Source organism: Carassius carassius, chromosome 2 (assembly GCF_963082965.1).
Source record: "Carassius carassius chromosome 2, fCarCar2.1, whole genome shotgun sequence".
NCBI lineage: Eukaryota > Metazoa > Chordata > Actinopteri > Cypriniformes > Cyprinidae > Carassius > Carassius carassius.
The window spans coordinates 7,177,986-7,191,461 of NC_081756.1; the positions used below are offsets into that span (position 1 = coordinate 7,177,986).

The 13,476-nt window shown below is 35.1% G+C and overlaps 1 protein-coding gene across 2 annotated transcripts in view; it reads left to right on the forward strand.

Annotated features, from left to right (window-relative positions):
* Nucleotides 1-13,476, forward strand: part of LOC132101325 (A disintegrin and metalloproteinase with thrombospondin motifs 17-like) — a 121,396-nt gene that overhangs the window by 48,653 nt on the left and 59,267 nt on the right. For both annotated transcript variants that reach the window (XM_059506202.1, XM_059506213.1), the window contains exons 8-11: nt 5,769-5,874; nt 9,707-9,847; nt 11,671-11,821; nt 12,551-12,652. In XM_059506202.1, coding sequence (XP_059362185.1) covers nt 5,769-5,874; nt 9,707-9,847; nt 11,671-11,821; nt 12,551-12,652 — 500 coding nt within the window. The remainder of the gene's footprint in view (nt 1-5,768; nt 5,875-9,706; nt 9,848-11,670; nt 11,822-12,550; nt 12,653-13,476) is intronic.

A 13,476-nucleotide genomic window follows, 5' to 3' on the forward strand; every position in this document is an offset into this window, starting at 1 on the left:
TTTTATTCACATTGGTTAAAGTAATAATGTACTTGTTTCAAGCCCTACTGTAGCGAGCTGCCTATGTAGTAAACATTTTAAGCCATTGTATTTACGCTCCCCAAAAGAAGTTGAATTAAACAATTATTATTATTATTATTATTATTGTTTTTTTTTTACTGATTCAAAATGCTTTCTGTTGCTTTTACAGATAAAAAAAATGCTTGGTCTATCAGAATGTTTTAATTATTTGTGTTTCTATAAAAATAATGAAAAGATGGAAATAATTAATTATTTGGGAATTGCTTTGAGAATTGAATACATATTTACTAATTACTTTTGTTTCTAAACTATCCTGATTAAAAAAAAACATTTATGATCATACAATTTTTTAAACATTCTAATAATGTAAATCATTAATAATAACGTATAATGATATGATAGATACTATTTGTGTATGTGCATATATATATATATATGTATATATATATATATATATATATATATATATATATGCAAATACACAAATAGTATCTATCATTATACGTTATTATTAATGATTTACATTATTGTTTACATTATGTTGAGTTAATTATTTATATTAATTAACATCAGTATTTTTATTAAAAATTACTTAATACAACCATATTTTGCAACTACTTTGTTGTAAATTACAGATTTTATTTTAATATGCAAATAACACATTTACTAATATATTTTAAAATATTTTATTTAAATGTACAAGAATGTGTAAAAATACTACTGACATTTTCAAGATGTACAAATGTGTCAATTCATATTCATATCAAAACACACAAATGTGCAAATACAGTTCCAGCTGCGGCCTAATGGTTAGAGAGTTGGACCTGTAACTCGCAGGTTTGAGTCTCGGTGCTGGCAGGAGTTGTAGGTGGAGGAATGAATGAACAGTGCTCTCTTCCACCCTCAGTACCCATGACTGAAATGCCCTTGAGCAAGGCACTGAACCCCCAGTTGCTCCCCAGGCGCTGGATCTATAGCTGACCACTGCTCCGGTTGTGTGTTCACAGTGTGTTCACTTCGCACTGCTGTGTTTGTGCACTTGGATGGGTTAAATGCAGAGCACCAATTCTGAATATGGGTTACCACACTTGGCAAATGTTACAACTTTCAAATAAAATGAACATAACATATAATAATAAAACAAAAAATTATCATAAAATTAAGTAATAATAATAATAAAAAATATACTAGCTGCTGGACCTACTGATGATCAATAAAATAAGCAGAGGGCTTTAGGTAGTAGATGTCATATACAAAGAAAAGTTTGAAACACAGATCGACTGCTTGTAGTATCGTCTTCTGTTCCATCGCCTCACTGTTTAAAATAATAAAAACTTGGCAGTAGTTTTCCTTGTCACCAAGCACCAGGACATGTGGATTCTGGATTGTCTCGTGATTCAAGTACAGCACTAATTAGTGCCAACCTTAAAAGAATTTAAAAAAGTTCAGTTAACATGTATTGTGATGATATTTCATTGATACACTCACTTTACAAATGAGTGAATTTAAATGAGTTAAAAGCTATAGTGAATTTAAATTGGTTAAAGTGATAATTCACCCAAAAATTAAAATTCTGTCATCATGTTTTTTTTCAAAATATCTTCATGGAACAATTTGTATTGTACAACGTGTGTCTTATACAAAATAAATAAAGGTGACTTGACTACACAGGGCACTGTAATTTTTAAGTTTTGCTTTTACTTACAGGTTGAATGTCAATGAAGGACCGCTTCATTTGCGTGTATGATGTGCATACCATTTTTCCATTTGTGTGGTATGGTGCAGATGGCAGGAAGGGTTTTAAAGACAATTTCTGCACGAAGGCCTTTAAATGACAAAAGTACAGAGAAAGCACAAGTTAAAAAAAAACTGGGGATCTACTATCATTTGCACTAAGAGACAGACTAAACCAGTGTTCGCAATTTTCTTTTTTTTATTTGGCAATATTTGCGTCTAATGTGAGTAAATTTTACCACCTTTTACCCTTTAACTGATTTGGACTTGTAAGGGGAAACAAAAGTACAGTGTAAATGAAAGGAAGCTTTGTTGGACGGAATACAGCAATACATTTATTTAACCTCATTTGTCTTTTTCCATAAATTTTGGAAGTCATAGGTCTAAGTAAAATTGAAAACTTATGTATCATTAATTTAAATAGGTTACTTACCTTGAAATGTTTCAATTTCAATAACAGGCAGAAATTATATTGTTGCAATTTTTCCTTTACGAAAAAGTCCATTGTCTAAAACATAAGTATAAACACATTTAGTACAACACATTTTAAAAACATGTAAATGAATCTAGCTTCATAAGAGAAATTGCTGTAATTCTAGGGTATTCTAATAGATGCATAACAATATTCAATATGAATAAACCATTAAAAAACTTTTACTGTACAATTAATAAGTGCTGGTGCACTAAGACGAATATGGCTTCTGTTTTATGCTCCCCTCTTAAATGTTTGTTGTAGGAGTAACATTAATGTTATGTATATTTGGGGAACTGAAAGAGCGGATTGCCTCACGACTGCGCGCTTTTCTTTCGTCTGGGTTTTTAACTTTTATAACAGAAAATTGCAGGTTCATACAAACGATTCTCACGGAGTCTGTTGTCTGTTGCATGACTGATGTGTGAGCTCAGAGCTCGCTCGAGCAGCTTCTTTCACTGGTCCGATCCGATAAATGGTCCGTGCGGCTTTTCTAGTTTAATTCTAATGATTTCGTCAAACTTTCACATTTCACCAGACATTTTTATGAACTTTAAGTAATACTTGTCTAAAAGGTTTTGCAGCTAATCTTTTAATGTATTAATGCTTCATACGATTATATTAACAGTTACTTGCCTCATAATCAGGCAGGCTGCCGCTGATGTCCGCGCTGAGTCACTGACTAGACCGTTAAAATTTGAACGGAGTGAAGCGGGAAACATATTTAACCCAACAGTTGGGTTATAACTAAAAATAACCCAACGACGAAAAAAAATGACCCAACAAATTTTAAGATAACCCAACACATTGACCCAATATGTGTAAAATATATATGACATGAATGATGATTTGAGTTCAGTGAGATATCTTCAATAAACTGAATGCTGCTCAGTACCACACTAGCACTCAATGCAAAAACACAAAGCAATATCCAAAAACATCTGTCCAATGCATATACTGTATATAATGCAGATGTGAACTGTTACTGGGTTTCAGTTGAAGCCTGCTAAATATTGCATATTTTTATATATTCTTCATATAGTTCTCTTTAGCAATGCAGCATTGCAAATTGCATATTGCAAAAATTGAAATATGTGACCTGCCGTGTGCTCATACAATGAAACATGTTAATATCCTCTTGTACTATTCCATATAAACCTACCACTGCTGGACCAAACTGCTCTCTTGTCATCCTAAACATAGTTTTGTGCTGTGTTTTTTTTTTACACAAGCATCTGGGCTAAAATTCATTCTCTGGTTATTGATTTCACTTATGGCAGTAAGAGGCTAAGTGAGGTTGTCTGGGTTTCGTCCAGTGTCAGACACAAACCAGGTGCTTTCACAGGAACACTTGAAAAATGATAGTCTGTGATGTGACAGATTTCATCACTCAGTGGAAGAGATTCTGACTCGGGGGCTCGTGTTTGCTGTCAGTTTGTGCAAAACAGTTGCTCTTCTATTCTATAGATTTGTATAATTTCTGAAGACGTTCAGACTGTGGATCGTTTGTGCAAACTCACTGTCATGAAGTGTTGTGGGTGGTTGCCAGGGAATTGTGGTTGCTACGGTGGTCTAATGTATTTTGCATGTTTATTATGGGGTTGATTTTTATTTTTTATTTGTACTTTTTTTTTTTGAACAGAAACATTAATCTCAATATTTATTTATTTTACTATAAATATGAATCAATGTAATTGTTTGGGACTAACATTATATAGTTGCTTTGAGAATTTATTTATTTATTTCAAAACTATCCTGGTACCAAAAATACATTTATGATAATAATATTTATAAATTATGATAATGATCAAAATGTATAAATACTGTATTATACATAATTTATATATATATATATATATATATATATATATATATATATATATATATATATATATATATATATATATGTACACTCACCAGGATTGTTAGGAACACCTGTTCAATTTCTCATTAATGCAATTATCTAATCAACCAATCACATGGCAGTTGCTTCAATGCATTTAGGGGTGTGGTCCTGGTCAAGACAATCTCCTGAACTCCAAACTGAATGTCAGAATGGGAAAGAAAGGTGATTTAAGCAATTTTGAGCGTGGCATGGTTGTTGGTGCCAGACGGGCCGGTCTGAGTATTTCACAATCTGCTCAGTTACTGGGATTTTCACACGCAACCATTTCTAGGGTTTACAAAAAATGGTGTGAAAAGGGAAAAACATCCAGTATGTGGCAGTCCTGTGAGCGAAAATGCCTTGTTGATGCTAGAGGTCAGAGGAGAATGGGCCGACTGATTCAAGCTGATAGAAGAGCAACTTTGACTGAAATAACCACTCGTTACAACCGAGGTATGCAGCAAAGCATTTGTGTAGCAACAACACCCACAACCTTGAGGCGGATGGGCTACAACAGCAGAAGACCCCACCGGGTACCACTCATCTCCACTACAAATAGGAAAAAGAGGCTACAATTTGCACAAGCTCCCCAAAATTGGACAGTTGATGACTGGAAAAATGTTGCCTGGTCTGATGAGTCTGGATTTCTGTTGAGACATTCAGATGCTAGAGTCAGAATTTGGCGTAAACAGAATGAGAACATGGATCCATCATGCCTTGTTACCACTGTGCAGTCTGGTGGTGGTGGTGTAATGGTGTGGGGGATGTTTTCTTGGCACACTTTAGGCCCCTTAGTGCCAGTTTGGCATCGTTTAAATGCCACGGCCTACCTGAGCATTGTTTCTGACCATGTCCATCCCTTTATGGCCACCATGTACCCATCCTCTGATGGCTACTTCCAGCAGGATAATGCACCATGTCACAAAGCTCGAATCATTTCAAACTGGTTTTCTTGAACATGACAATGAGTTCACTGAACTAAAATGGCCCCCACAGTCACCAGATCTCAAGAGCATCTTTGGGATGTGGTGGAACAGAAGCTTCGTACACTGGATGTGCATCCCACAGATCCAGGTATCCTATCAATATGGGCCAACATTTCTAAAGAATGCTTTCTGCACCTTGTTGAATCAATGCCATGTAGAATTAAGGCAGTTCTGAAGGCGAAAGGGGGTCAAACACAGTATTAGTAGTGTTCCTAATAATTCTTTAGGTGAGTGTATATATATATATATATATGTATATTTAGAAAGAGAGAGAGTTTTAAAGAAATGTATAATATATACAATTAACAAAAATCTGCAAAATACACATAAATAATAATGTTCAGTACTGAACAAAACCAAATGTTAAATATGAATGGCGTATCTGTGAACTTTATGGTACAGCTTTTTCCTAATTTCTTGCCAGGATTATGTTGTTATTCCTCAGGACAGGTGGACGAATCAAATGACTGGAATTTGGATATAAACGCATCCAAAATTACAAACCTCTCAGTTATGAGGAGGCCAAATTTAAGATAAAACTAATAGAGATTAGAAGCAACAACTGATCTCTATGAATGAGCTTCAGACATTAATCTGTCAGTTCTGTGCTTCAGTTGTAGTTTCCCGTCTGTCCATTATCTTCTCGCTCTGTGTTTCGCTCTCTCCACAGGAATCGCTTATCTGGGCGGCACCTGTAGCTCCAAAAGGAAGTGTGTGCTGGCGGAGGACAACGGACTCAACCTGGCCTTCACCATCGCTCATGAGCTGGGCCACAAGTGAGTATAAACGCCACAGAAATCAGATTTAGAGGCCCCTGTGATTGTCTGGTGCATCTCAGTTTTGCTCCATCATCAGCTCTGATAGAATGCAGTTAAATATGCAACTAGTGTCTGTCTCTGAGATGCTCTGTGGTACTTCAGTGGAGACACACTTGTTAATATGTGTACTGTTCTTTGTGTTTGGAATCCCAGAAATTTCAATAATGACCTTCAGAATTAATCACTGATTTGACCAAATCAAACCCCAATAGGCATAATACTGACGCATTTATTATCTGTTTCAACTAATCTGTTTTGGTAGTTATCCAGTGTAGTAAAAGTTTGACTTCAATTTGTTTCCAGCAAAATGGACATGCAGTAAATTATTCAAAAAGTGACAGTAAACTCTATCATCGAAGATTCCTAAAAAAAAATAAAAAAAATAATGCAACAGGGTTTCTACAAAAAATGATGCATAAATATGAATCTTTTAACATTTATAGTAATAAGAAATGTTTCTTGAGCAGCAAGTCAGCATATTAGTATGATTTCTGAAGGATCATGTGACACTGAAGAATGGAGGAATGATGCTGAAAATTCAGCTTTGATCACAGGAATAAATTACATATTCAAATATATGTTATTTTAAATTGTAATAATATTTCTCAGTATTACTGTTTTCACTGTGTTTATAACAAAAAAATTGTGAGCATTAAAAAGAAAGCGTATTTGAACTACTAAGTCAGTCATAGGTTTGACATGACATGAGCGTGAGCAAATCATGACAGAATCTTTATTTTTGTTTGAACTATTCCTTTCAAATTGGTTTGTTTTTTTTAAGGCCGCCAACATTTGACAATTTGGTCAAACAAGTAGATAAATGCAATCCCAGCTAAGCTCACCAAAAGATCAAGCACCCAGCCAGATCTCCATCCATGATCAAACTCATCTTCAGACTTGTAAATATCTAGTTAGTAATCGAAATTGGTAATTTAAACCATGCATTGCACTCTGTAGGTTTTTCTAGACCATGCTCTGCTCTTTTAGAAACAGGTTACTTGTATACGTCCCAGTACATAAGGTTTCTCTTGTTAAATGAATGATTGAGACACACTTCCATCCTCACCGTGTGCTTTAAAAATAAATTGAGAATACCCAAAAGAGAACAGGCTGTAAATGAACACGTATCATTCACATGAATTATAGGATTGAACCTGAACAAAAACACACTTCTCACAAGAGCTCCCCTTCATCCCCTCGCTAGCATAAAGCCCTCTTTGATAGAACAATGATGGGCAGCCAACAACAAAATTTGTCTGGAAAAACGGCCAAGCTACAATACCATAAGCGTCAGTCTTCAGAGAAGTTATCGCCGTACTTGCTCCAGTATAGCATGGAGCAGGACGCCACGGGCCAAAGTCGGCTTTAATGCCCAACCCAGTAATGAGTTGGCACAGATGAAGCCTGACTGGTGCCGATACCAATGCTGTAAAAACACAAATAAAGCAAGTATGTTACGGGTTAATGTGAGGGTTTAGGTCTTTAGAATAAAAGCTGTAGCAAGATATGTCAATATGATTATTTTATGAAGACGCTAGCATTGAATATTTCCATCAGCATGGCATTTCCAGTCTGTAATAAACACATGCAACAGCATCACACTTTCTGATGGATTGAGATTTCTCAGAGTAGCGAGCAGAGTTTCTCATCTTTCATCTGCTCACGACCTTTTGATTTGGTGCGCGGGCGTAACAGAGCCTAATGACTGTCTGAGAGTCTTGTTTTAGCGCCGCTCCATTCCTCTGGCTTTATCAAGTGTAGACGCTGATCATTTTCCAATAATAACAGCTGAAGGAGCACGATTACGGCGCTCTAGGCGTAATGCTAATGCGGGCTTTGCTGCATACATCGACTCATTGGAAATGAAAACATGCTCTGTATAGGAGAAGTGTGTCACGTCATATTTCAGTCCGCCCACAATGCCTCATTAATGTCATCATTGCTTATGTGATCATTAGTCAAAGCACCTTTCAGGGTAAAGTCAAATGAGTCTAGGTAAAAAATAAGAGTATCTCAAAAAGCAGTTTTTGTAATATATAATTTTATTAATTTTTTTACTAGCAAACGGTGAGAGATTGTTCAGTATGTGTTTCCATCATAGTTTAATTAGCACATACATACATTGTTTTATGCACATTTGAGAAATGTTTGTGTTTTCATACATATGTTTTGCGTTTTTCCTCATATGTAGAGTTAGGGAAGTGAAACAAACCACTAAGGATATTAACATTTGGCAAGTAGCTATTACAGTTTATAGACATCTATGATTCCTTGATTGTGGCTTATACAGTGTGCAATTATGTTTTCTAAGCAATATTAATTTTTTTGACTTGGGTCGGTAAGAAACCATCTAGACCTACGTAGCAACATACATACAACACCTTGTTGTACGTTAAGATTTCCAGCCTATGGGCCCTATTGTAACGATCTAAGCACATGGTCTAAAGCGAATGGCACAGCTGCACTCAGTGTGTGTCAGTGTGCTAGTTTAACGATGGAAAAACCATGCCCAGGTGCATGGTCAAAACAGGTTGTCCCTATTTATGTGGCCTACACAATAATATTCTTTTGCAATGTAATCCTTTAATTTTCCATATTTGGGATGTCTGTGTGCTGCTGTGCATCCCTCTGTGTTTAATAAGCAGCTTGCACTGCACGGGCGTTGTGGCTCCGCCTATACTAACGTGCTCTTTAAATAATAAAGAAAAAACATTGCGCCAGACTTTAGACTAGTTTTGAGTTGGTCTATGGCACAGTCTATTTTCAGTCCCTCAAGATTGCAACGCGCCAGAAATGCGCTTGAACACACCTCGTTTTCTGACCAGCATGCCTATGAGCACACAAATGGACGCAAATGCATTTGCTATTTAAACAATGCTGCGCAGGATGGGAAAATGAGAACTGTGTCGGGAGACTGAACTGAAACTAGCAAAAAAACACTTGCACAGCGCCTTGCGGTGTGTTGTGCCAGGTGTATGATACATCCCTATATCTGTGAGCACCTAGTCACTATTGGTCATGCATGATGCCTTCCCTTCCATGTTTTTAGCCCAGTGCATGCTTGATAGGGTTTTTGGTTTGTGAAAGCACTTGACCATTATTAGCTTGGCAGCAAAACATCCTTTTTTTAATAAGGCCAATCATGTTTTTGTTTTTTTCTCTCTCTTAAAGAAATTTAACACAACAGACATTTGGCACCCTTATAAACCTCCCAAAATTGTTTTAGTGTAAGAGAGATTCTCATCTTAGTCCACTTATTAACCAAATAACCCCATTGACATTAAAAGCCACTCATCTATGTTAGAGCTGGAAAGAAAGTGACGATGAAACTGCCGTAGCGCTCACATTCTTCTCCATGTTCGTTTAGTTTTCCGCAGCGACTCCTTGATTTCTGTTGTGTTCTTTGTGTTTGTCTTTCGACTTTTATTGCTTTGGTGTTTAGCGGGAGCCGAGACGCAGCCTAGAAATCTACACTGCTCTCTTTATTAGTTCCTGTGCTCGCTCCCGCCGCTTCAGTTTTCACTTGTTGTTTTTCCTTTGGGAAATGTAGGTCAGGGCTTTGGAGAAAGCACTGTTACAGCTCTCTCTGACTCGGTTGCTTTGTTTTTCATGGGCACACTTGCTCTGTTTCGGTGTAATAATGTATTGTTATGCATTCAAGGGAAGCTTTGTAAACAGCGTGTTAATGATTATGTTTAACGAGCACAAGACTGTTTATTGTGCACTAGGTGAGACTCATAGTTCGTCAAATCCCTGCTGTTTCTTATTAGTGTTGGTCTTGTCCTTTTAGCATGGGCATGAGCCATGATGACGATCACGCCAGCTGCACGGGCCACTCTCACATCATGTCTGGGGAATGGGTCAAAGGTCGTAACCCCAGTGACCTCTCCTGGTCCAGCTGCAGTCGTGACGACCTGGAGAAGTTCCTCAGGTGAGACTGTGTGCCATAAGATATAAAATCCTTAAACTAGCCTCTGTTTTTAGGTATTATTAGTAAGTTAGGGTTACTAGGTGTTATTAGATACCTAGACAGTGGGAAATATTTGTAATAAATGTATTAATCATTATAATGTTTTATATTTAATTATAGCAAATAAGATGCTGCATAAAATGCATATAATTAAACTACAGATTGAAATTTTCAGAAAAAAAATTACATTTAAAATAATGTCTAAAAATATTTTTTTATTAATAAATAATGTTATTTGATATTAAGTTGACATAACTATATTAGTGATTATGCTTATAATAACTGTAATTCCACTATAATTGTAATTGTTTTCAGTTTTATGGTTTTACCACTTAATCAATTTTTTTGTGCATACACAAAAATCTATTTTATTTATCTATTTTTAATATTATAATATTTAATATTATATATTTTATGTTATTTAATTATATATATATATATATATATATGTGTGTGTGTGTGTGTGTGTGTGTAATTTTAAATGTATTCATATTATTAATTTTTTTGTTTATATATATATTAACAACATATATTATGATTAATTCATTAAATTAATAAAATTCACTACAAATATTTGAAAATGCAAATTATGAATTCTGGCAATATGTATAATTGATTTTAAGCAAGCTATTACTAGTAACTACTAACTAACTAGCACAAACCAGACTAGATTCAGTCTCCCACATTACTTCTCTGGCAAATATCCTTGAGGCATTTGAATAGAGGAGAGTTCATTCTGGAGCCCCAGGTTTAATAGTGTCTGCTGCGGCTCTAAACAAAGAACCGTCTGGAGTCATCGATCCTCACGGATGTACTGCAGCCGATGACAGAATAAAGCTGCAGGATTCACTGTCTGCTGTGCCCGCCCCGCTTCTGACCTCAATTCAGACTCCAGAGTGTCTCAGTATCCAAACTGATAACAGCATTATCCAAACTCTGCTTTTGAGCTTCTGAGAGCATTTTAATGCCGGAGACAATCAGGCAGATTAGAGTTTTTCCTGTAGAGTAAAGCTCCTCACTACGATAACACGACAGCCTGGCTCTGCTTCACCTGGTGAGCTGCCCGTGCAGGCGTCATATGCGCACACTATCTGAAAGATGTTTTAAAAGGTAAGCACAAAATTAGACTGCCACTTTTTTAAGCAGCATCACATGTATTCATCCATTTCTTTAGTTTTTTTTTTTTGGTATATTATTTTATTCCCTTTTAATCAAATTCCCATTGATTACATTTTAGTTTTAGTTTAGTTTAATTTTATTATAGTAAATCAAGTTTACACATTTAGTCTGTCATATTTTGTATGTGTTGTCAATCAAATTCCCTTTAACCAAATACACAATATTTGAATTTAATTTACATTTATTTTAATTTCATATAATTTTTTTTATTTTATATTTCACAATGTTTATTTTACTTTATCCATGTAAAATTACAATTTCCATTTGAATGAATGAATTAATTTACTTATTTATTTATTTATTTATGTCTACTCGTTTGTATGTTTGTTCATTCGTTTTTTACTCTCCTAAACACAGTTTTTTTCACTGACACAGGCCATGCCTGCCTGATTATTTAAGTATGAGCTGAAATATTAAATGCATACAGAGAGCATACGTGCTTGAGAATCCTGAAGTGTATGCGCTCATTAGGCTTTAAAGCGTCAAAGTCAACCTTTTCAAAATATTTCTCCTCTGCAGGTTTTCCAGATATCTGCTTGCAATTCATCAAGTAGTGTGTGAAGATGTTATGTGCATCGTTTGTCTAACATTTTACTATCTTTCAGATTGAAAGCAAGTGCCTGTTTGCTGCATACTGACCCACGTAACCGCCACCTCATCCGCCCGCCAGCCAAACTTCCCGGGATGCACTACAGCGCTGACGAACAGTGCCAGATCCTATTCGGCACCAACGCTACTTTCTGCACTGATATGGAGGTGTGTGTGTCTTTCATCTGGGAATGCACTGATATAATGCTGCTCTCATGCACTACATGTTTCCATACCGTAAACGGACACAATGCAGCATATGTAACACACAAATAAACACTGGCAACATGCAACTAAAACTTTTTGACCTGCTCATATATGTGACAGAATCTCATTGTAATTACTTTATTGTTGTCTTGGCCCTGAGCTCATTACCATATGTATCTAGTGAAAGTATAAAATTATCCAGGCTACATTTCTAGCAGGTGAATATCATAAAAGACTATGTGCCTTTAGTAATAAATCCTGTTTATCCACGGAAAGCCTCAGATCTCTGGATATTTCCGTCTGGAAGTTTCAGTTCATAAGTGGAAACATCAGAGCTGATGGCAGGTGCTGGCATATCAGGTTTGATCTGATCAGTTTCCAGTCAGTTCATGCTTTCCTGAGCGTGTAATCATCAGCTGTAACGGTTCAGATCATCGGTGGAAACTTTTCCACTCGCTGCCTGTCATAACTGTATACCATCTACACATTTAATTTAATTTAATTTAATTTAATTTAATTTAATTTAATTTAATTTAATTTAATTTAATTTAATTTAATTTAATTTAATTTAATTTAATTTAATTTAATTTAATTTAATTTAATACACTTTTTTAATTAAATTGTATTATTAGTTATTTATTTTTGCCATTGAGATATTCAAGAGATTTAATTTGTGCTTTTTTGTTTCAGCACCTGATGTGTGCTGGACTCTGGTGTTTGGTGGAAGGAGACACTTCATGTAAAACCAAACTAGATCCACCGCTGGACGGCACAGAATGTGGAGCCGACAAGGTCACCAGCTTATCTTTAATATTATAAAAGAAAATTGTACGTAATCTAATGTAAGAAAGAAGACTTCAGACTAATGATGTTCACTACTGTTCAAACACTGCTGTTGATGTTCACGTCTGTACTGTTTTTTTTTATATACCTTTAAAGGAAATGAATACATTTATCCAGCAAGGACGCATTAAATAGATAGGAATCATAAAAAAAAAATTATTTAAATTTTTAATTTATAATTTTATTCAGCAAGGACACATTAAATTATAACATTACAAAATGTTTCTAATTCAAATAAATGTTCATTTGAACTTTCTATTCATTAAATGATCAACAAACTGTTTCACAGTTTTTACAGAAATATGAAGCAGCATAACTTTTTTCCACATTGATAATAATCAGAAATGTTTCTTGAGCAGCAAAGCATATTAGAGTGATTTCTGAAGGATCGTGTGACACTGAAGACTGGAGTAATGATGCTGAAAATTCAGCTTTGATCACAGGAATAAATACAATTTTAAAATATATTCAAATAGAAAACACTTATTTTAAATTGTAATAATATTTAACAGTATTACTGATTTTACTGTAGACTATATCAAATAAATGCATCCTTGGTGAGCAGAAGAGACTTCTTTTTTAAAAACATTACAAAACCTGTAGTGTTCATTTAAAAAGGGATTCTCAACTTGAATTTCTTAAAACATAAAATACATCATTGCAACAGTTTAAAAAATGAGGGTAACGTTTGGCAATATGTCCTATAATATTTGCGAAGTGTCAATCTAGCAGCACTGCCTGTAATCATCTTCATGTAAAGGAAATGAATCCTG